The sequence below is a fragment of the Lycium ferocissimum genome, chromosome 6 (assembly GCF_029784015.1).
Source record: "Lycium ferocissimum isolate CSIRO_LF1 chromosome 6, AGI_CSIRO_Lferr_CH_V1, whole genome shotgun sequence".
NCBI lineage: Eukaryota > Viridiplantae > Streptophyta > Magnoliopsida > Solanales > Solanaceae > Lycium > Lycium ferocissimum.
Window position 1 is genome coordinate 20082182 of NC_081347.1, and position 25660 is coordinate 20107841.

The 25660-nt window shown below is 35.8% G+C and overlaps 2 protein-coding genes across 3 annotated transcripts; both read right to left on the reverse strand.

The window, feature by feature from the left end:
- Positions 1-4713: 4713 nt before the first annotated feature.
- Positions 4714-10300, reverse strand: LOC132059478 (inactive TPR repeat-containing thioredoxin TTL3-like). The gene is made up of 5 exons (XM_059452099.1): positions 7813-10300; positions 7319-7514; positions 7059-7231; positions 5733-6066; positions 4714-4977 (listed from the first exon to the last, which is right to left on the reverse strand). The coding sequence occupies exons 1-5, from the start codon at positions 8796-8798 to the stop codon at positions 4864-4866; spliced, it is 1803 nt and encodes a 600-aa protein (XP_059308082.1). The 5' UTR covers positions 8799-10300; the 3' UTR covers positions 4714-4863.
- A 169-nt stretch (positions 10301-10469) lies between these two features.
- LOC132059479 (protein SCO1 homolog 2, mitochondrial) lies at positions 10470-17869 on the reverse strand. 2 transcript variants are annotated; one of them, XR_009415584.1, is made up of 9 exons: positions 17573-17869; positions 15511-15640; positions 15310-15388; positions 14554-14754; positions 14368-14457; positions 14037-14169; positions 13817-13950; positions 11091-11165; positions 10470-10721 (listed from the first exon to the last, which is right to left on the reverse strand). XR_009415584.1 is itself a non-coding variant. In XM_059452100.1 (8 exons), exons 1-7 carry the CDS (start codon positions 17620-17622, stop codon positions 13842-13844), a joined length of 792 nt encoding a protein of 263 aa, XP_059308083.1. In that variant the 5' UTR covers positions 17623-17869; the 3' UTR covers positions 10965-11165; positions 13817-13841. The 2 variants fall into 2 exon arrangements, 1 of the variants encoding a protein (XP_059308083.1); XM_059452100.1 differs by lacking the exon at positions 10470-10721 and having other exon boundaries at positions 10965-11165.
- Positions 17870-25660: the final 7791 nt, after the last annotated feature.

Sequence of the window (25660 nt, forward strand, 5' to 3'; positions counted from 1 at the left end):
GTTGTTTCAACCGAAGGCTTCTGAGTTTCCCGGCCTCCTACATGGGATCAATGTTTATGAACTATGAAATTCAAACCAGAAGCAAGATACGCCGGGCTCATTCGAAGTATGGAATAAACGATTATTGATAAAATACAACAAAGGCATATGCTAAAAGCTTGGATACAAAACATCACACGGGGAATGCTCGACAAAGTCCAATAACAATCAGTTGCAAGATTCCATTAGAGATCTTTTCCCATTTCATAAAACCCCGACTATGCCGGGTACATCAGTACGTCAAAAAAAAAAAAGGAACCCTACTCTACGATCGGTAATTGGAAAATAAGAGTAAAGCAGCCACATCCTGGCTTGAACTAACAAGTCGGAGGATGGGATCTCCAAATATAGTCACGGGATACAGTAGTAACGGATGATTACAATGTCCCCATGACTTGCAACGGAGGCAGACGACCTGGGGATATCCGGTTCCGGCAGATCTTCCTCATCAAGTACAATCACTGGTGTGCTTTCACCCTAAGGCATCTCTCGCGAGTCGTTATAATATAGCGAGTTCGGACTCGAGATCTAACCCCCGAACGCCTGATTTGGAAAACTTGCCGGCCTCCTTCGGCGGCCTCGGTGCTACATCCTGGTTACCGATCTCTCGGGGAGCCCTCCTCAACCGAAGTCTCGAAAACTAAAGATGTTGAGTTAAGATATGATGAAGAACGAATAAAGATTGAAACATTCGCATTAACAAGTTACCGTGGTCTTTTCCTTTCCCACCTTCGGGAGCCATTCATTTTCCAAGAGCGTATGAAGATAAAAATATGAAGTTCCGAGAAGGGCAATCACCCACTCAAAGATAGTAGGATGAGGATCACGGGCTCGATTGGGTTCGGTGAAGGGTTCCGCAAGTTTTCTTTGGGAAAATTGATAGGAAGGAGTAGGCGGTGCGGTTGGGCCGTGCGTACCATCACAAACCGATTTAGCCACCCTCGATCATAATCGTCTTCGTGGTCATGTGACGAGGCTTCGGCTTCCCCTAGGAATCAATCGAGAAACCCTCGGATCGACGTGAGGTACATATAAAACAAGTGATCGAGGGTAAAAGCCACCCGCCGCGTTGGCCAACTTCTCAATACTCGCAAATACGAGCCTCAAGGTGTTGGGCGCAGGGCGATCCTCGCCCGATACATGCCGATATCGACGGTTATGGAAGTCCTCGATTATTCTATGAATTCAAAGAGGACGAACCCTATGGAATAAAGGGATACGTGTACAACAATGAATAACAAAGGAACATGATGAGTTATTTTCATACCCTTCCCAACGGGGAGAAGTCCAACGTCCGATTCCAGACGACAATCTTCCCCTAACCATGGTAATGGCGCTATCGTCGATAAGAGATTCGAAATCCTCCACCGGTCAAGATGGTAAAGAACTTTACAAATATTCGTGTAACTAAATCCCGACGGGACAATGCTCGCACGGGAAGAATAGATTCCAACTCTATCGAGGCCTTCGGTTGCCCCGATGGGCATGAATGAAGACCGGTCTTCATCCCGGGTCGCAACGGTACGTAAGCTTACGACCGTGAAAAGGTTCTCTTAACAATACGTATCGGACTCGGGCAAAGATGGAATACGAAGATTGCAAATCCGAGGAGTATTGTGGGATTGATGCAGAATCTCGATAATAGGTTTAGAGAAGGAACAAAGTGAGATTTGGAGAAGTTGAGGATGCGTGGGAAAGAAGGCATACGGGCTTTATATATGAGAGATTTAAGGGATCTGTTTCGTATCAAAAGTTTCGATTTAAAGAGGATTCCCCAAAAGATTTGGCGGCAATCACCGGGTAATAATGACCTAGCATTGGGCGGTGATTTGACTTAAAGGTTCCATTCCCCGCCGGGAAGAATCGCATACGGAAATGGGGGGACTATCTATATACGTGTAAAACCGAGGACATAAGTACGCTAGGTTTTCCGTTGTCATGGTTATGCTCGGGTGCGGCCACGACCATTTAACGGATCGAGGAGCTATAGCTCAAGCCGCACGAGGCGATAAAGGAAGGATGATTGATCGCCAATCAGGTCTAATACGAAATATCCGCCCCTCAAATTCCGGATATTTCGCGTCAATCCCGTGCGACGGTAGAAGTTACTCGATTTACTTGCTTTATTTAGAATTGTACTAGGTTTAAAACTCTACTATATAAAGGGGAGGTCTTCATTCATGAGCGGGGTTGGCAACAAGAAGGAGAGAAAGAATTCATATCAACAATCATAAGAATTTATTGCATCAGTTTCCATCTGTTCTTGAGTTTTATTTTATTTGTGTCTCTTGGTAGCTCGTAACGAAAGGATATCAACCTCGGTTTCCTAGCCCGAGGTCATATGTATCCAGCATTTGGTTAGATTTGATTCTTTATCCATTTCATCAGATATCACACTATTTAAATCCTTAATTGAATTTAGCCGCATATCTTTGGCACCTCATACAAATCTAACTGTTCTACATTTTAAGGTTAAACAATATCATGATAAAAAGAGATGGTTAATTGGTCATGTTATGTTAGAATATAGTCAATCTGATATGTGGTTCATTGTCATATATACTTTTTAAATGACATAAAATTCGAATAAAACGACAAAAGTCGACTTAATTGATTTGATTTGATCCCAACATTTTAAAAAATGATTTAATTACATTGGTTTCCTTTTAGATAAAATCTGACAGAAACCAACCACGAACACAACTACATTTATTGTTAAAAGGTCATGCCACCAACTATCGGAAATATGTCGCTTATGTACGAGGCACTCGTCAATGTGGTTTGGCACATTTATGCCATCGAATATAGAAATGACTCATTTATGCCATCGAACTATAGGAAATTGCTTATTCACTCATCAATAGTTTGACTCATTTATACCATCGTCCATTATCAAAATGATCATCCATTGCCATTTTTCATTAACGCCGATTTTATAATACCAAATATGACTGTAGCCTCCAATTAGAGGTCTACGTCGTTTAATTGATTCTTCAATTTTAAATAACAAATTAATAAAAATCCCATACACCTTGCCCACCCACAATCATAAGCTTGGAGGCCACGTCTCATATATGATTTAATTACGTTAATGAAAAATGGATGGATGAGTCATTTTTAGATAAATCTGATATGTGGTCAAACTATATACTTTTTAACAACCAACCACGAGTTCGATCCCAAATTTTAAAACAAACTACATTTATTGAACCACCTTTTCCGTTTATTCATTAAGTCAAGGGCTCAAGGCGTTGGGGATTAAAAAACGAGAAATGACGACAAATGGAGTGACTAAAGTTTTCTTGGGCACTGACACATGCATTAGGATATTAGTTCATAGATATATAACTTTGCCCTAAGTACAGTGTCTTACCCTCTACCTCTAATTTATCAAAATTTTAGTCTAATATATCCTTTGAATTTAAAGTAAACTTTCCCCATCTCAAGATGTATACTTGCTCTTAGAAATTTTTAGATGACATTATAAGTCGAGTAGGTTCTTATTTTATTCTTTTGCGTTTTCAGAAGTCTTTGGTAGGAAAGGGGAAAAGGAGAGCTTCATAAAAGTCAATTTCTCAAAAAACAACATAGAAACTCCACCAATAAGTTGCTAATTTGCTAACGTTCGAAAAGTTCATCCACCAGACAAAAAGAGAGAGATAGATTGAGTAATTAAAGAAAAAGAAAATTTGGTGGAGGGGCCAAATGATTAGATATCCTAAGTTTTCTACTTAATTATTCTGGCTTCTCGATCATGCCGTCTGGTTGATGATTAAAGGACCCAGCGATAACAAATACTCCTCCCGTCCCAAAATAAGTGTCAATTTGAAAAAAAAAAAAATTATTCCAAAATAATTGACCCTTTAAAAATGTAAGATAAAAAATAGTAATTATTTCCATCTATATCCTTATATTAAAAAACTACTTCTTAAACATCTTATAAATAGAGGTAACTTAATAAACGATACCTTGTATTATTATTTTTCTTAATGAGAGTGAAATCGGCTAAATCAATACTTATTTTGGGACGGAGGGAGTAGTAAAAGTAAACTTTTATTAGTTTGAAATTTCTAAAATCTTAGCAATCCGACAAGTTAGAGCAAAATTACTTTTAGCTTAGCTCACTTTCCAAAATCTGGAAACAGCTTTAACTTAGCTGTGATGCACTTTACTGAATACTATTAGAAGGACCCCTGCTTATTTTATGGAGTAATGATTGTTGAGAATCTCATTTACACTTTAATGAATGCAATGAAATGCAGGGTGATATATCAAGAGATATATCTTTTAGTTTTTATTTTTGTGGGTTGGAAGAAAAAAAAAAGTAACAATGGAGAAAAAGTCGAGTAAACCATCTTAAACAAAATAATTACTTACATATTAAGAAAATGCAATAAATGTAAAAGAATTGTTCTCATTCACTAAAAATCCATAGCGCTTTAGTTTTTCCCAAAGCACCCTAATGAATTCCTTTCTTTCTTTTTTTTCTTTTTTTTCCTAAAGAGATGAGCCAATATACCTACCAAATCCTATTTTCTAACTCAAACCTCTTAATTAATCCTTTGGTCTTCTCCCATTCTCTCTTTTCATTTCCCTAAAAGACCTTTATAAATCCTTCTCTTAACCCCTTCCCCTCCACCTTTTTTTCCTCATGTTGATTTTTCTATTTTTGACTTTTTCTTTTTCTTTTATGGAGGGATTGGAATTGAACAAACAAGTGTTGATACCATTCAAATATATTTGTTATGGAGATTGACAAATTAATGACAACCATATATGTCATTATTGGTGATGTTCATGCTCTTCACGTCTTTGGCTAATTCCTCATTTTTTGAGGTGTTGTTGGCAATCCTTAATCATCTGTCCCACATCCTCATTTTCTGGTGACTCCTTCATCAACGTTTCACACTCTTGTATGCATGCTTCCCATTTTCCCATCTGGTATATAAATATATATTTATATAATATATATCAGTCATAAAAGAATGCATATAAAAAATCTTCAATTATCGTATTAGAAAAAAAGAAGAAAAACAGAAAATAATAAGATAAATGTTTTGCTTTTCAATCATAGATCAGGATCAACCATGTCAATTTACTAGGACAGCTGCTAATTTGTTAAAAGGGGTCGGATCATTCAAAAATGATTAATACATTTAATAAATTACTAGAATGGGAACACTTACATTTTACCGTGAATTCAAATATTAACTTTTTGCTTTTTTTTTTTTAAAATTAAATAGTTTAAAACTACATTAAAAAAAAATACTAATTTAAATCAATTCTTTTATACCTAGAAAAAAATGTTTAAGAGATCAAAGTTAAAGAGAAAAACAATGTAACTCCTCGTATAATAATGTGCTCATATGAGATCGTGAAAATATATGAAATCTAGTAGCATGCTTTGTATTGTTGTAATTCGGTGAGTAATTATTCAACCATATTAAAAGGCTAATGTGTCTTCTTGCTACCGAATATATATATATATATATATATATATATATATATATATATATATATATATATGATTAATTGTACCAAAAAATTGAACTAATAGCAATAGGTAAACCAATTTTAGAGACGTACCACTATGGACATGTCATGATTGTTTAGTAAATAAAAACTCTGATTAAGTCATCACACGTTCAGACTAGTGTCAAAGCATAAAGAAACTTAAAAAAAAAAAATATCACCTTAAAATAACAATCAGCCTTCCTCAACCTAGCCTTGGTAAAAGATGGTCGAACATTAAGGGCAGTGTTGCAATCCTCAAGTGCTTTCTCAAATTGGCCAAGTTTTGACCTGCAAGCTGCTCGATTGCACAATAAGACCGAATTGTGTGGATCATGGTCCAGTCCTTCACCATATGCAACACTAGCATCTGCATATTTTCCACCTTTGAAGAGCTCATTGCCCTTTGTTCTAGCACTTGCTACTGCCCTTGCCCTCCTAACCACCATGGTCACTTCCTTGTTGTTCCCGTCTAGCTGCGCTGCTCGTTGAGCCGCTGCTAGGGCATCGTCGATCCTATTGTGTAATAATTTTAATTAGCCAACGAGTAACGATTGAAAGATACTCCATTCATCTCATGTTAACTGTCACTTTAGCTCTTTTCACACTCATTAAACAAAAACAACAAATATAAGGTATAGTTTACTAAGTTACTCCTATTTATTAGATGCTTTTCTAGTATTGAGCAGTACTAAAAAGAACTATTATTTTTTAATGTTAAGGGTGTAGTTGGAAACAATTGTCAATTTTAGTCTTGAATTTCTAAAGTGACTAATATTCTGGGATACCTTTTTCGAGCTAAAGCGACAATTAAAACGGGACAGAGTGAGTAATGTTTAAGTCAATCGTTTAGCATTTTGATGAAATTTGTCTGTCTAGACAGGAATGTATTTAAAGCATTCTTATAATTGACATTAACTAGTTTGAAATTGAGAGATAATCAATTAGTTGAGTCTGTCATTTTGTATTTTATGTAAGACTATCAGCCATAGAGGGAATATTAAATAAGTAATATCTTGAAATCTTTGGAAATCAATTCTCAAAGCTTTGATTGATTTTGTCCTGTAAAGTCTATAGGTCAATTTGACTGGATCAAACTAAGAGTCTAAAAGGAAGATTAGTAGGAGCTTAAAAAATTGACATGCATGAAATGGATTGAGGGTGATTTGCATATGTCAAATTGCACCTAACGACCTAATACATACTCAAGTACTCTTCTTTTGGTTGCTCTTTTCTCTTAACACGCATTCCCCTTTTGTGTTGTTAGCTAAATCAAACACTTTATTTATCTACAATAATCCAAAATAGTATTAATTAACTCTTTAATTTCTGTCCCAAATCTTGGTCATTGGGATCTTTAGGACCACAACTATGACCTAGGTTGAATACATTTTTTATCATTTACTGTTCAAAGGGTCGGGGTGTGAAATGTTGAATGGTTTGAATCAATCTATTCCCCTCCAAAAGAAAATGTTTACTATTTCTAAAACACGAAAATACTAACTAACCTGCCAGCAGCCATGGCAACTTGAGATTGAATGACTAGCAAGCCTGCATTGCCAATAGGGCCAAAGAACTTTATACATTCATCGATATCAAAATTCGGACCATTCTTCAGAGTTTGATCTGCTTCATGGTATCTATGGAGCTTCACCAACGCCTCAGCTTTCAAAGCAAATATCTTTTATGTTTGCCATCAAGAACCAAAATTAGCTCAACAAATTAAAGAAGAAAAATTTATTGTGGTTTAATCAGTAAAATAGCTAACCTGGGGTGCAGAATCAGCACCAGCGGATATGGCGAGGGTGGATTCTTTAAGAAGAGTGTTCCAATCTCTTTGCCTCTTGGCCTCAGTACACTTGTTGAGATGAATTTGAATATTTTTAGTCTTTGACACAACATCAGGATCACCTTCTGATCCTGCTTGTTTGTAATGGTACATAGCCTTCTCGGTATCTCCTAATCTAAACACCAGAAAACATAGTTATCTTGAGTTCTTGAAAATTGTAATACTAGTAATAAAAAAGGGATCATAAGATTCACGACTAAAATTAGCACAAAGAAAAAAAGTTGACAGAATACCTAAAGACCCTCCTAAACTTGGCGCGTTTTATTCAATCCCCTTAAACTATACCTGGTTCTGATTAACCCCATACTTGACCTTTTTATGATCGTTACCCCTCAAACAATAACTAGTCATGATTACCCCCTATATGTGACTTCTCTATAATTCAAGTGATTTCAACTGGCGTTTACATTTACCTGACAGATAGGGTGGCCAAACGATTATGAGCTCTCTGATAATGAGGATCAATTGTGATAGCTTCTCTGCACTCAAAAGCAGCTTCAAGGAGCCTTCCTAAAGCGGTCAAAGCAGCGGATTTGTTGCTTCGATAAGAAGCCTTATTCGGATCAATTGAAATTGCAGCATCATACAAAGACAAAGCCTCAGCAAATCTTCCATTCTTGTAATCCTCATTTCCCAGAATCTTCAATTGTTCAGGGTCCATTCTTGTGGACAGAGCACGGCATAGGGAAACAGAACCCCCTGTTTTCCCCTGCACTATATTTCCCATAACGCTTGTTGGATATTTCCCATTCTGAGATGGTTGTGATGGTGGTGGTGGTGGTGGTGGTTCTTCTTTAGCGGTTCTTGGTAAATAATCTAGAACATGATTAGCTGTTGAAGTTGTTGTCGGACCAGTACTGTTGCCTCCGCCTTGCTGCCTAATGTTACCCAAATTACCAAACAACATCACGTTGCTAGACGAAGCACGGACTAATGTATTAGCACCCTTTGATCTTTGATGATCTTGGATCATGTTTTCAAGCTCCCCTGATAACCCTGTTGCGGCTGGAGGTACTTTTCTTCCTTGATTATTATTATTATACCCTTGTACCCCTTGACCATTATTTTTCTGCTGATTATGAACCGGTACACCTTGTGAATTAGCTTTATTTGCTGCTACCGCGGCCTTGGATTGGTTCGGATTAGGCCTTGGAATGATCCTGTCAACTTGTTTCTCTGATTGGTTTTCACGGGAGTCTAAAAAAGACTCGTTGGAGCCATTACGATGCTTTTTAGAATGTTGAGTGCTGGAAGATCGCGTTATATTGTTAACATTGTTGGAATTTTGTGTAGGAAGTGAGCCTGTGGATGTTGATCTTTTTGTCCAAATGTTTCTCCTTCCAAAAACAGCATTCAACAGGCCACAACCTGTTTTCTTTTCAGGAGAAATGTCTCCCATTTTGGATAGTTGATGAGATATCTTTCTATGATTTCTTGGTTTATTTTTATAGAAGATGGTGATCAAGAAATGTGGCACAACATGCAATGAGTCTTGAAATTATAAGGAGCTTCTTATGTAAGACACAAAACTTGTAGGCCAAGTAAAAAACAGATAACTCACCAAGAAAATGAATTAAGGACCCATCTAACAAAAAGAAGATGTTACATTTAAAGATGTGTAAAGAAATGAGATTGTTTGTGCGAAAAATGGTTAGTGCCCCCCAGGAGAAGAGTTCATAATAATTGTCATAATCTCTGTATATCTATAGGGATAATCTCCTGGAGTGCTTGGCTTTAAAAAACAATATTTCTTTTTTTGTTTTTTGTGTTTCTCTCTCTCTCTTTCTGGTTGTGGATAGGTGGAAATGGAATGATTGCATGAGAGAGAGAGAGGAAGCAGAGAAATGATATGTGAAAAATGATAAGAGAGGGAGAAAAAAAAAGAAATAATTAGCACTTTTGGGGGGTAAAAGACATAAAAAATAATAATAGTAATGATGAATGTATGCAAAGGGAATTTTTTCAACACCTTTCTTCTACTTTTCTATGTTTTTCTGTTTGATTAAACTAAAATTGTTGTTTTTTCTTTCTTTTTTTGTGTTGGTTTGGTGTTTGTGGTGTAAAAGGGGAGACCAAAAGACCCGGTCATGGAATGAATGATGATCTCAAGATATTTAGAGGAAAAATAATTTAGTGTTGAGAGAATCTTTTATTCATTTTTCTCTCTTCTATTCTTTTCTTTTCTTTTATTTTTCAACCCCTCCCAAAAAGGAATATATCATGTCATAATACAAAATGTTTGCACCGTTAGATATATGAAAGCCACGTGATCGAACGGCTTAAAGGTGAGGTGTAGTTTCAACAAAGTCAAATTAAGGAGAGGAGTTCACGTAGTAGACTTTCTTTGAGCAGCTCACGTATGACTGCCAACTGTTTTGTACATAGGCCTACTCTTGCATTATTTTTTTCCTCATCTTTGAACGGTCAAACTCTATTGATATTTTTGGGGGAACATTTTATATAATGATAATTTCCCTTGTCTTCCATTTTCCAAGTAAGGAAAAAGATGGTAAGATTGTCACCATTTTAGACACCCTCCTCGTGTCTTCCTTAACTTAGATGTGTTTGGTAGATTCTTAAACCTTGAAAAAGTAATCCCCATGCATGCACTCTTTGAGAGTGGATCAATTATTTTTTAGGGGAAAGTATTTCTTGGTCAAGATGAATGAGGGTTGTTTTCAAAAGTTAATCTATTTTGTTAATTTCTATTTTTAAAGAAAATTGATGATGGATAGATGATTTATGATAGTGGTGATAGTAAATACGATTACGTGGTGGTGTAAGAAGAAGGGTTGGTGGAGTGAGTTGGAATGCCATGTGGCTAAAAAGGATGGACTTAATGGAGGAAGGAAAAACTTGAATCACTTTTATAGCATTAGGGACATATATGGACTAATAGCCAAATGGAGGGCAATATCAAACCCGTTTCAATAGTAGAGAGGCAAACATGACCTTTTTCCCTATAGTTTTTAGTGTAAAGTTCCACCACTAATTTCTAATTTTTAGAATAAAAAATTAATATACGGAAAAACTACATGAAAATTCTATATTTCATGTACTCAAGAAAATCAAAGAAAATTATAGTCAAATATTAAATTGTTCAACGCTCTAAAATAATAAAGTACTATCTTTTTTGGCACATAAATACTTGCTATGGAAATTCAAGGAATTCAGTGAAAAAGATGGGAGTTAGGGACTCAAAATTCAACAATGGAGCATATCAATCATTCTCATGTAAAAAGCTCCCAGTCTGCATGTGTTTAACATTGCCTGGATTTTCTTTTTCAGGTTTTCACTTCCATTGACCACTTCCCTCGTATCCCTAAGACAAAAGTAGCTATTTTGTCAACAATCAGGTTGAAATTCATGCTCCCAAAGCATTCAAGAAGTTACCAGTTGGCAACATCAAAGTCCTATTCAGTTAATGTTTTCAAACATGACTCTGTCTGTTCTCAACTAACTATAGAATGAAACTTTTGCTAGGCAACCAAACAACCACCTACTTTTCATTACCAATCGACCAGGTCCAAATTCATTTAGCCCAGAAAAGAAAAGAGGTGGCACGAAGTATCAGTCCAGTTTGCTTTTATTTATCTGAAGATATGGCTAGTTTTTTCCAGCAAAGCATTAGAGAAATTTCTGTTAAATTTTTTTTGTGAACTACTAAATTGTTGAGAGACAACTAGCCCACCTCGACGAACTCAGCTGCTGCAAAACGTCTTTAAATCTCCACGACAATAGGCAAAAATTGAACGTCTGGCTCCACCTATTAAGGTACATGTAAATGTCAATTGTGAGAATGTAACATTAACCATTCACAACAGTAAGGAAGTTTGCGATGACCCTTACGTCCATCAACCCCCCAAACACACACACCAAAATCACTTCACATGAAATAATGCGAAAAAATGCACATTATATAATACATAATAAGATTTCTATGGGTGAAATTAGCTATACTTCACAAAAAAGAACAATTTGACATATTGAGGGTTCAAACAGAAAATCACAAATAAGCAGGTATTAGGAGATTGTATCTCCAAATTAATGGCCAACCATAAATCATTCAATCATTAAGTCAAGAAAGAAAAAACATAAATCATTCGATCAACTCCGCCGTGTAAGCTTTGCAATTCTATGAGAGCCACATTGTTGATCTCAAACATGGACAAAAAAGGAGAATTACGGTAGGCACATAGACAATGTAGTCGATTTATCATGAATCCTCATAATAACGAATATGTCGGGACATACTCTCCCAGACATACATTTACATCGGTTTATTGAGTACTTGAACATAGCAGCTCCAAATAGAGCGAAATGAATTACAGGATTCATATAATAGATCCACCTTGCATTCAATAAAACTGGGATAGATCATGAGAAACCAGGGTTAAAATTCCAGTATAGGTAAAAAAGCTAAGTAATTCTTCTCATATTCTAAACCTTAGTGGAAAGAATACCCATTACTCGTACTAGTGAAAAAGTAGCAGATATCCTGTGGATCAATGGAGGTATGCGCAAGCTGGGCCAAACACCATCATTGATAAAAATGATTCATATTATAAATCCCAACTCATTAGGGTTTAAGGCATTGTTGCTGTTGCATAAAACCATTCCATCTCACAACAAGGTCAACAGAAGAAGTTCCCAGGAACTGAAGGTAGGAATTACACTCGTCCCTAGAGCTCTAAGACAAAACTAATGGTTTACAACAAGCTTCGCAAATGTGTGCACTTGACATAATAGTTGAGCTAAAGTGCCAGCTTCTAAGCCAAAATAAGGTTTAATCAACTGGTAAGGTTCACCAGCTATAAGTCGCAAGCTATTTTTACACACTAGCCCACTCTACATGATACTGCTCATACACTAAGGGGTCGTTTGGTTGGATTCATTAAAAGATCTAATCTCCAAATAAAAACCCACTGTTAAAACAATGTTCGATTAGTTGTTTTCTTGTCCTCATAACTATTACCTGCATAAGTTACACCGGAATTTACGTATTAATTTATGCAGGACAGAATGTGGAATAAGAATGCGGGATTAGTAACACATGGATTATAACAACTAAAATGACAAAACTAACCCTCATTTTATAATAGCAAATAGACTTTTATTTTGTTTAAAAAGTAAGCACATATATTAATTATACACTACTAATTTGTAATATATCAACTAAACATCTAACAAGAAATAAACTCTGCATTACAATCCTTGCATTACTAGTCCTTGCATAACATGATCCTAAACCAAACGACCCCAAAATTTGACTAGTTATTCAGAATCTCTCAAGAGAAAGGTACAAGATGATAAATCTTTAAGATGGAGCAAACAAAGAATATAAAAAGTTAATATACAATGCTCTTCTGTGACAGCTATAAAGCGAAAGACCTGCCTCCTTTCCAATACTTTTAGCACTTCTTTTATTAAGTGAGTCTGCATCAAACTCTTAATCAATCTGCAGCTGACTTCATTCTGCAGCCAACTTTTTTTCTTTTCTTTTCATTTGATACACTAAACCCTCGCCCAGAGCCCATTCTACGTAGGAGTTCAAGAGTTGTTCTTTCCCACTTGCTCCAAGAGTGACTCAAACCCCCCAATGTCAAGGTTGGAGGCGGACCGTCTATCCACTATACATGTCAGGAAAATGAAAGAACATACTAAAAGCTATCTGCTATAGCAGTCTGATTAAGTAATGATAGATTTTTCGCAGCCATCATATTTGGGACAATAAACCATTTTGGTGACATCTTTCATGTGTATACAAAATAGAACTAAAAGCAAATGGATCAACCTTTTTCCCGAACTTCTTTACAATAAAGAAACCGGCATCATCATTATTGGGAGAGAAAATATTTTAAATAAAAGCCCCCATTCCTATGTCTCTCATATGGGTTCCATAATAGTAGAAGTAGTTCTACAACCAATACGTGACTTAGTGAAGCCCTTTCACAAATAATCTTTCATGAATTTAGGTGTTGCACTTTTTTTTTCTTTTTTTTTTTTTTTTTTTTTTGCAGGAACAACTTTTGATAGTATCTGCGATCATTTCCCTTCATTTGTGTGTTTACATTATTGACAACTTTGGCAGGACTTCTGTCACTAGTTCACTGTCTTCATAATATAATGCTTGTAGGGGCTTATGCAGATGAAATCCTTTTCTTTTTTTATGACAGTGGTACCTGCTGCAGATAGCCATAGATTGGCCAACAGGATGATGATACAACATGTAACAAAGAACTGGACACGAAATTGGAAGACAAACAAGGTTATTGACAGTTGTATTTACTGTGTAATGAAGAAATACTATTTATAGAACAAATAAATGAGCTATGACCCTTAGAAACCTGAACAATATATGATGATGAAGAGATGTAAGGGTAATATAAGAACCTAACTGAAGTACCACGAACTTACTCTGCCAACTCCACCCCGAATATTGCTATGTCTCGGGTTTCTTTAGCTCCTTAACTATTGCATCGGCCAGTTCCTCCCCACTGTATTCCACACCAAAGCATCTAACTACTTCCATTTTCGGATTCACCAGATACCTATTAAAAAGAAACTGTAAGAGTTGATTCTCCTATTGTTGGAACGAGAGTGATGTTTATTTGGCAATATAGGACTTGAGCCTTACATGTTGTGGGAAGATTCTACCAGATAATCATCTCCTTCTTCATCAACCTTCTTAAAGTAAACTCGGTATTCCTGTGTCATCTGTCTAACAGCAGCAACTGGTCCAGTTAATCCCATTATTCTTGGGTCAAACTCTGCATTACATGCAAATAAAATTAGTAAAGCTAAAGTGTAGGAAATAAACATCAAACAACAGGAGACAACTATAGGATTGAACCCTTTTCTCTTCAAACCCACGACCCCCGGTTGGGATCTCTTTCCACAATTCATTCAGTAAGAAATCCCTTCCAGAACCTAGAGAGAGAAAGAGATCCGAGAAGCTAGATCCAGACCTTTAAGATAAGCTCGAAGGTGCGAAGGTGTGTCGCGTTGAGGATCAATTGTGACAAATACTGGGAGAATCTTTTGATCCTGTTTTGACTCTTTTAGGACCACAAAGCAAAAAGAAAATTACAACATCAGTAACATACGTCAGTAAACAAGAAAATATCATATCCATTAAAGAACCCAAGTTGAACCTAGAATATCAATAGTTTTGGCCATCTTTTGGACTTCTGCTGGACCAACATCAGGAGATGAAGTATAACCAAAGTAGAGAAGAACCCAGTTTCCCAGCAAGTTGCGCTCTGTCACCAAATGACCTTCTGTATCAACCAAACTGAATGGGCCGCCAATGATTGGCCCTTGGTTTGCACTTCTTTCAAATTTCTCGCCTTGACCTGAAAGGCGAGAAAACATTATATCGTATACCATTCATTAATATTTATGGCACTACAAAATTAATCAGAAAATAAATGCATATGGTACTCCATAAAAAGCATGATTCAAGTGGACAAACATATCAACACTTTCTGATAAAGGAAAAATAAGTAGAGAGTAGGATAGTGCAACTAACTATTTTATTTATGACAACGAACTATTTTATTTGAACTAGAAAAGATACTGAGACTGCCATGAGAAGTCTATCAATGAGCCCAGTATCTGGAAGATAACTAAGATAGTTTCAAGCACTGTCAGTACATCTTTTCAGGTACAGAAGCTGTAGAATATGTGACTCATCCATTTATCATATCTTTTATGGAATGTCATCTTCTGCAAGAGGATTATACCACTTTCTAATTCGCTAAACACCTACATCCTTAATCTAAGAGTTAATTTCAGCACTCAAAGGCAAATAATTTATTGAGGCGAAGTTGGACTGAAAGGCATATAAAGTAGTTCCAAGGTCAAGTTTAGTTGATAAAGGTTTGATCAGAAAAAATCCGGAGCCCCACCTTTTGGAATTGCTCTCCTTTCATCATTATAATGAAGAAAAAGGATCAGTCCACCAAATCCTCCCAAAACAGCTCCAGGCTGCAAAGTAGAATTAAGATGAAGACAAGTAAGAAAAAGGAACCATAGACAACTGCGCAGAGCACATGCAACAACAGTCACAAAACAACATTCAGAAGGAAAATGGAGTTCAAATGCAATACTAATATATAAGGTTTCCAAGATTTTGATGTTGGGGTCCTTGGGGATGGTCCAGTTAATAAAGGCTGATCATTAGTCTTTCTAGCAGATCTCATGCAGCTGGCTGAATGGAAGCACTTAGGTGGGGTAAACCTACACATGAAACAAGTAATCAGAAAAATCGCAATACACTCCAGAATTTGAAAATGAAATGGTTTATTTTTATCCTTTCTCTTCTACATGTATTTGAGTCATTTCTCTTCTCTCAAATAATTCCTTGTATCAAATAAAAGACTGAGGTTCCCCCAACTTAGCCTCTATGTGAAGCAGTAGTAATTATTTTTAAAATTTTAGACTTATAAGTTTCTCCGTTATTTTCCTAATGGAAGTTGCTATTAATCATTTACTTAAAATCAATTTTCGCTCATGATGGATCTTACGACCTTACAATTAGCAAATTCCCTAAGGAAGAAACTTGGCCACTATAAGAAGTACATCGTTAGGGGTCGAAGTAAAAGTTATGCATAAATTGAAACTTCACAAAGTTTTCTTATAAGGAGCCTCCAAGTCTCGTGGGAATCCGTGAGCCACATAGCATGTTTAATATATCCAACCAAGACAGCCTCCCTTGCTACCCATTGAAGCACATGAACCCTAACCAGCACAAGTAACACATTAGGTAAGGCCGGTCTTAATTCTACAAGACTCCTTACCAATGTTTATCAAAGGATCTTTAGTAAGCCATGTTATAGCTCAAATCAGACATAAAAGCAACTTCGACGATAGTGCCACTTAACACTTCCCACGTTTCTAACAGTCATACAATTGAAAGTTTCACCAAGATATTTCAAATTTTGTTTTATATTTAGTATCATCTATGCAAAGCTATTCTCAACATTATTATTTGTAGTGATCAAGTTTAAGGTGAAAGATGAAATTAGCTCCACGTCAACCATATTAAATGCAATAGAACATTAGAACCAGACATCAAGAATATCATAGTTAGAGCTTTCACTAAAATTTTGTTCTTTCATAGTGCTATGCTTGATCGCAGTGAAAAGAGGAGGGGTTGGAGGACTAGCGTAAGAATAAAAACGAGGAGGGACAGCATTTCTAGGGTTTGCTATGAAAGTGAAATTGGAGAATTTTCCTCCTATTTCTTCCTTCCCCCTTACACTAACCAACTGGAACTACATAACCAATGCTTTTTCGAATAAGAACTTCATAACCAATGCTTCTCACTACGCAGAAGTAGGTCACTTTGTTTTCCTATGCTCTACCGTCCTTCCCCCTTCCAACAACCAAACATAGGGTGTGTTTGGTATGGAGGGAAATATTTTCAAATTTTCTCATGTTTGATTGGTCAAAATATTTGGAAAACAAGTTCCTTAAAAATGAGAAAATGATTTGCTATTTTGCTGTCCCTTTTTCTTTCCTACGTTTCTGCATCGATTACATTTCTTTTTGGTTGAAGGTCTATCGGAAACAACCTCTCTACCCCACAATTAGCGGTAAGGTTTGCGTACATCTTACCCTCCCTAGACCCTACTTGTGGGATTACACTGGGTATGTTGTTGTAAGTAGGGAAAATAAGTTTCATAAGTGACATTCCACATTAACTGTTACCCACCCCTCCAAAAAATCCCACCCCCACCCCACATCCCTAGCCCAGCATGCCAACCCCAATAGAGTTTGCTTAAATTCTATCTATATGATTTTGAGATAATATTTTCTGCTTATTTACGTACACCAGAAAATAAGTAAGAAACCCACTTATTTTCCAGGAAAACATTTTCCTTCATACCAAACACACCCATAGTGCAATAAGTTATTTTCAAAATTACTAACAGACTACACAGAGAATATTTGGAATTATCACACTACACAAAGCATATTTGAATTTATCACATAATTAGGATTTAAATCACGAATAACTAAACCAAACTATAAAATTTCCACAATCCATAATTCAATGGCACTAGAAAGCATACACAAAAAAGTTACAAACACAAATTACCATAAAAGTTGAAGAAAAAATAACCCCAAAATTCTTAACAGTGTCAGATTATACAAAATGCACCTCACCTTTTACATGGATCCTTGATTGAGTTCAAGAGAAACCTGGATACTTGCATTTTAGTATTAGGACTAACTTTGACAAAATATGACAAGTAAAGGGACTAAAATAACAAACTGGGTATCTTTAGAAATGAAAATTATGGGCCAAGAAATTTGTAGGGGGGTTTAAGCACCATTTTGTTGTACTTATTTTCTTTTCATCTGAATAATAATATCAGTTTGCAATGGAACGGGGCTTTGTGGAAGTCTTGTGAGGAGTAAACGGTACCGTTTTGGTGACTTTTGGCACAAGATGGTTTGGATATCCAGCTTTGAAAATTCACATTTCGAGGCCTAATGTCTTTTGAACCCATTATTTACCACTTAACCATTTTCTCCCAGTAATTTTATTTATTCAGTATACTAAAAATAAATATTCATTTTTTTATTCAGTTTAAAAACTAAGATTTACCACTTAGTTATTGATTTACCCTTATTATTAATTATATAATAATTTTTGAATGCGTTTCTCAAAATATTAGATTTATTATATTCAAAGGGTAATACAGTAAATTTATCATTTTATTAATTACTTTTTAAGGGGTGTGCCAAGACAAACGTGGACAAGTAATAATGGACGGAGGGAGTGATCACTTTAAGGATTTTTAATAATTATTTCCGACTATACCGTGAACATTAAATAAGTATGCACAATATTTAAAAAGAAAAAAACTGGTCTACTTTTATTAAAAGGGAAAGGGTCAGATTTACCCCTGTACTTTGATAAATAGTTCACATTTATCCTTAATGAGTTTTTCTAACCAAACGTTCCCCTATCGTAAACAAAGTTGGTTGAATTGCCCCCAACCTTAAAGGGACCTCTGTGTCACTGACACCTATTAAAAATTGCCACATAATATCCTAGTCACCTTTTCCAACAATTTACCGTTGAATTAAATTAACCCCCTCCCCCAAAATTAAAATCCGACCCATTACCCTTCAAATTAAACCCTAAAAACATGAGACGGTAAAACTCCTCACGCCATCGGCCAATAAAGCTCCTCCGATGAAGTTGCCGAGGAAGATAAAGAAATCAACAAGCATGAGATCGTTACGAAATCAATGTTTAATTTATTGCTTTAAGCTCCAAACGACAACACCTAACAGATTTTCTCCATACAAAACCAACAAATCGAACCCAAATAACACACCCACAAAACCTATCTCTCCAAACTTCATTACTGAATTAAACCTCACATAAACAACATACACACACACACACATAAAAAAAGTGGTGTTCCGCTGGTAGTTTCAGGTAAATCTCCGACGGTGGTTTCAGGTAAATCTCATAGCTATTTAGCGGCGGTTTTTGGTGTTTGTGGGTGGTTTTGTTGTGCGTGTTGTGAGGTTTAAATGGGTAATGAAGGTTAGAGAGATGGATTCTGTGGGTGTGTTATTTGGTTTGATTTTATGGGGGAAATCTGGTAGGTGTTGTCGTTTGGAGCTTAAAATTGTGAATCAAACACTGATTCGTAGCGACCTCATGCTTGCTGATTTATTTATCTTTATCGGCAACTTCATCGGATGAGCTTCATCGGCCGATTGCTTGAGGAGTTTCACTGTCCCATGTTTTTGGGGTTTAATTTGATGGGCAATGGGTTGGGTTTTAATTTGGGGGCGGTCCATTTAATTTAGTGGTAAACTAATGAAAAATGGTGACTAGGATATTATGTGGCAATTTTTAATGAGGTGTCAATGACACAGTAACAGTCCTTTAGGGTTGTCAGCAATTCAACCAACTTTATTAACGGTTAGTGTGCGTTTGGTTGGAAAAACTCATTAAAGATAAATGTGAACTATTTATCAAAGTATAGGGATAAATCTGATCATTTTCTCTTTATTAAATAGAGGTAACTTAGTAGGAGATTAATTATTTAAATAGTAGGAGATATTATTAAAAAAAGTAATAAATATTGGGATATTTTAAAAATATTACGAGGGGAAAAAGGAAGGAACAGAGGTTGAGATAAAAAGGAGGTGCCAACGATTATGGTTGTAATTACGAACTGTGCAGACTTAATGTGTGAGGAAGAAGGAAAAGGAAATAAAAATGGAGAAGAAGGGTATACCAATTGTTGACACCTAATTTTGGCCCTCCAATGATTTTATTTAATTGCCCTAAATTTTTGAGTTTCAAACAGAGTGAAATATGTATTTTTATGAACCAAAATGATTTTTAAAAAATTATTCCGATAATATTTTCCATTTCATTTAGCAAAATGAGTTCAAATATATATTGTAAGTCACTTAAAAATACTTTGCATATTTTATCATTGATATGGAAGTATTTATCAAAATTAAATAAAAAATTATTTGATTAATTGCTTAAATTGTTAAATATCAAATTGACAAATATTTTACTCCGTTGATTCAAGAAAATTTGATTAATTAAATAAAACGATCATCTTTACCTCAATTTCAAATTGCATCTGCATTTTTGTAATTAATTGTGATCACATTTGAAATTAATTGCTATATGTTAATTGAGGCTATATTTTGCACAATTGGTCATTTTATGAACCTGGCCGTTTTCAAAATTGGTTAATTAATGATCATTTGGCCCTAATTGGAATGTTAAATTAATGGACATTCGTTTAATTAAGGCTATTTGTGAAAGTGGCACATTTTCGCCCCTCCCTATATACACGTGCATACACGGGTATATACGAATATACATGTATACCCATGTATACCATGTATATAAGTCAAGTTGGGTCATTTCCCCTCCCTTTGTCTAAACGACCAAGTCCAGCCCGATAAGGCTAGACCCGGCCCAACCCCTCGTCTGCGTATAAACATGTATGCACCAAACGACCCCTACCTCTATTCATTTGTTGAAGAGGAGGGTTTCGCACAAAACCCTAGCCGCCGCCCCAAAATCACCTTTCTCTCACTTTGTCATCAACCTGGAAAAGGCAAAGAATCAGACGCGTTTTGCTTTCCAAAGGATGTGTGTGTCCATTTTGGGTAAAGCAATTAATGTAATTGCTTTACCCTCTCTCCGTCGATACGCCGCCCAAACAATGTAGAACCACTCTCATCTCTCTCTTTGTTGCTTTTTCTGTTTGCAAGGACAGAAATCCTTAATGATGTTTGTCTTACTATTGCTCAAAACTCGAATTTTAATTGGTTCTTAGATAAATCTTTAAAAAATGAAAAGGATAAATCAAAGAAATCTTCAAAATGCCAAAGTCCGACTTCGATTTTAAGAGAAATCTGAGGGCCTTGGGGGTTCTATATAAAGAACCCCTTTGTTTTCACAATACACGTACAAGTCTCAATTTCGGAGCAAAAACACCTAATTTAACTAGGGATTTAGCACATTTTGTTGAAACCTTTACTTAATTAGGTTAAAAGTCTAAAGTTTTGTCTTCTTTTTTTCGTGGTTGAGTTAAACGGGGAAGCATAAGACTTCAATTTCATTCTCGACAAAGGCTGCATAAAAAAGAGGTAATTTTCTCTCTTTTATTTATTTTTAGCATTTTTTTTATTTGCTTGCTATGTGTTTATATGTTATGTGTTGTGATCTGTGTTTTAGTGTTAGTTTGTTTTAAGTCTTGATTAGTCAGCTATGTATGCTTAGCTTAGCTTAGTATTTTCTTAAGTATGATGATACATGTTTAGCTTAGCTCAGTATTGATTAGCTGGAATAGTTTAGGTTGTTATTATGTGTTAGTTAATATGCCTATAGACTCTGCTTGACTTAATTAAAGGCCTAATCATGTGATTGGATTAGAAATTTGTTGGTTTTTTGGTATGTTGAACTAATGTTCAACTATGTGTTTAGAAAGGTTCTTAGCATCTCCAATTGTTTTCATCGTACCTACCTGATTATATGCTAGTAATCTGGTTGTATACTTGAACTTCAAAACTGATTAGCATGAGTTACTCAATTGTAGCCGTTTTGACAATTAGCAGAGGTTTATATTATTATGCTCTATTGAATGGGGACTAATTAGTTGGATCTTAGTCTAATTATCATGTGAATACCCTCCATGTTTTTTCTTAATAATCAGATGACAGACCAAGTGTATGTGAAGATGAATAGACTATGAGTTCTGAGTATTAAATATGCTTAGTTGATTGCACTATCCAAACATGTACCTCTTCTTGACTTGACTGAGTTTATTGGGAACCTGTTTACACACCTAGGGAGAATATGTCTTAAGATAATCAAATTATGAGGGATGAGGGGAAATCTTGTGTGTTCTGTGTAGTTTAGATTTTGGTGATCAGTTGCAGATTCAAAAAATGTTTGAAACATGCTTGTCTTTTGGGTTCCTTCAATTGTTTCATCCCCTGATAAATGTTTAGTTTGTCTGTTCAAATGTTGGCTTGGATTAAATTTAGTTTGATCATTGGTTTGCATGCACATAACATTTGTTCACTGTAGGACAACATTTGGATTACATAATTGCATGTTTAGATTAAGTTAGTCATTTACCATTTTTTTTATCTATCATGTCCTATTATGAGGTCAGTAGTGGTTTATCATGTTTTGACATCAAGATAATTGGGAGTGTTTTTCTATCTGAGAATTACCTTTATGTGATTTAAAGGACTAAACTAGGACACAACTGATTCATATTCATGTTCGTCCCTTCCCTCTCCCCTTTGTTTTGAATAAATCAACCTATGCATATTGTTGTTATGATGACTTGAGATTAGTTTGAAATTGTTTAATTATGAATTTGCATGACCCCTTTCCCTTTTACCCTTTGTCATGTCCATAGCATTGTTAGGTAAGAGAAGCCATAAAGGGCTTACTATGTTGAATGTGAATTTCCTTGCATAAAACTGGAATTTGCTTTGTTCATCTAAATAGCTATGAGTTGCTTAATTAAACTGCTCATCTTAAATTCGAACTCGCTCATCTTAATTTTAACGTAACATAAAAATGAATAGGCTAGTTTGGTCTCTTTTCCCATCAGTCTCTCTTTCCCTTTTAGCTTTCTTTTTGAAAAAAATAAAATTAAGTTATGTATTTTCACTTTCTAAACCAATGAAAACTAAAAAATAGATATCCAATATTATTATCATTTCTAGTGTTAGAATTGTGTCTCATTTGTTGGAGTTGTTTTGGATAAAACCATTATAATAGTTTGTGAGGGATTATCCTTAAGCTATATCCATGCTCAAGTAGTATAATTGCTACTGACCTTAGGCCTTGAATTGAAAAGATGTTCATCTATGTTGTTAAACATTGACATAAACAAATGTGTAAAACAAATAGGTGTTAAATGTATCATGCATGATTTGGTATAGTTGGTATATGTTTGACATGGTGTGTTCTATGCTTATCTCTATCCTTTGCCCATTTCTGTGCAGCGAATATACTAGTATATGCAGGAAATATAGGGTATATACAGCCTATGTATACTTCGGTGTATATAGGAAGCTATACTTTGTATATCAATATGTTAAATTCCATAATAGGCATGTTGTTGTGACAAGGCTTTGGGCCCAGTCTTCTATTTGTTTTACTTGTTGGACTTGCTATTCTTTTTTTTTTTTTTTTTTTTCTGCCATAGATCGGCTTGCCCCTATCTTGGCTTTAATTTTAGGCCTATGGCTTTGAAGCTCGCATGTCTGTTTGGGCCATTATTTCATTAGGTTATTTTGGTAATGTATAGTACTTATATTCTATGTACGTATATGTATGCTTGATTTACATATGATTGTATTTCCTACTTGAGTTCTTATTCATTTATTTATTAAGTATAGATGCCCTCTAACCGCAATTTTCCTTTCCCCCCTCTCCCCTTTTGCATGAAACCATCGACGTAGGCTAATCTCCCATTGAAAACCTATTGGGCCAGAGGCCCAACTTCTTCCTTTGATCGAGTCCGGATAACAAAAGTAGTTAAAGTCTCAACCATGGGTGAAAATGGTTAACTGGCGGGCTTCGGTAGGCTTACCAGCCTAACTCCTTTTATTTTGATTTCATGTTATATATTCGTGTGTATTTGTATGAATACTTGTATAAATATTGAAAACCAAATGCGTTAGAATTTAGGAAACTCGTTAGTGGTTAAACAGTTTAAATGATTTTCTAAAAAATTGAACACGGTAAGATAGCCATTGCATGAAATTGATAAAAAAAATTGAATTTTTACAATGTCTTTAAAGTTTTCAAACTGGTAAGCTAGTGTATGCATGAAAAACAGTTTTTTGGTAATCAAATTGGACTTGTTTTGAGGTTTTTAAAGCCTTCAGATTCTAGAAATAAAATGGACCATTTGTGAACTGAAATAAAAATGGATTGAAGTTTATTTTTTGGGCTTCATTGATATACTTGGGCCAATTTTGACAAGACTAACTGATTTCTAAAAAACAAATGCAAGTATGAAATTGATAGAGGTCGTGCGCTCACCAAATAATGTATGAGGGACCTGGTTATGTATCAGTTCCCTTATGCAATGCAGTATGTAAAGGACATATGATGTTATTGTGAAAAACTCCTTGCTTAAGGGATTAAAAACCACGACCTACCGCAGTAGGATTTCAACTCCACTACACGAGCAACTTCCGATTACAACATATTGCAAACTAGGAATTAACTCCCATAATCCTTCACCCTTACAATAGTTGCAACCTAGGAACTAACTCTCATAGTCCTCCACCCTTACAATACACCGGTTGTAACCACCTCCACTTGACTAACTCTAGTCAAGGAAACTAATACACCTAGAATAATCTTGCTTAGTGTACACTCAAAAGCTTGTGGAAACACACTTCAACAAGCGCACTTTGAGAATTTAAATCACCTACAAACAACTTCTAAACAAGAAGAGTAGGTTTACAATTTAAGCACAAACGAACAAAGATTCACAACAGTGTAAAGAACTTAGACTAAAATTTGTGTCTGGATCAAGTTCTTCAACTTGTAGCTGATTTTGTTCGTGAGAGATCTTGAGAACTTGTGTCGGCAGCTTTTCACGATTTAGATTGGGTTTTCAAGTCTAATCAATATGTTGCCATCATGTTGTATATATATAATCGGAGCATGTGGGATGGATAGAGACCAATTATTCATTTTGACCTAAAGCATGGGCTAACTCACAGCTGTACTTGTGTGCAGCAAGTGGCTCGGCTTTACAACAGTGTAGAGACTTGAAGGGGTTGGGCAAGTATAGGTCAATTTCTATGGCCTTGGCAAAAGCACTTTGCTGACAAACTCGAAGACTAGTTAGTGCTCAGGCTTAAGCTCATTCTTGGCAAATGCACTTTGCTGACAAACTCGAAGACTAGTTAGTGCTCAGGCTTAAGCTCATTCTTACATAGACTAGCTTTTGATGCTGACCTTGCAACTTTGACGATGACCTTTTTGAAATTTGGAAATCTCTTGTCTTCTACAGCTCTCAGTCCTACTGTCTTTAGTCCCAAGATTTTCCCATGTATCTACTTAGTGAGCACAAACTCTGTCAGATTCACTGTTAGGGCCAGAGCGTTATCATTTATACAAATCAAATTCTCATAGAATTCAACCACTTCGGCTTCATATACACATGGTGGTGGTTGAGTAAAGAGATGGCTCCACTCCTGGAACTCCACCATTTCCATCAAGTCTTTCATGCCAAGCTCCCCTTTGCATTGACATCAAAGACTCTTCTAAAGAGAACCTTTTGTTTTTGTAGGTTCTCTTTATTCTTTCTTCCTTCTATTTCACTGCTTCTTCTATTAGAGGAACCTGGTCTCTCACTTGTACTCATCTTTCTTTTCTTGAGTAACGATAGGGCACTTGGTTCCTCTCCTCTCTTCTCTTCTCGGCTTTGAAGACCCATATTTTCACTCAAATCACCTTCCAACTTTGGGTCAGGCAAATGCTTATTTTCACTCGCCTTTTCTTTCTTTGAGTTTTTCTGTATCAAAGGCGTCTTCTCTTCATCTTTAGAGTCCTCAACGCTTGGTATTTCTGGAGTACAGTGAGAGCTTGAGTCATCGAATTTCCATTCTTGGCACCCATGTGATCATATATTCCTTTTTGACCAAAGATCGCCGACAGGGATGCAAATTTCCTAGTCGTTCTATGCTTGCTGGGTTTTAAAGGAGCAG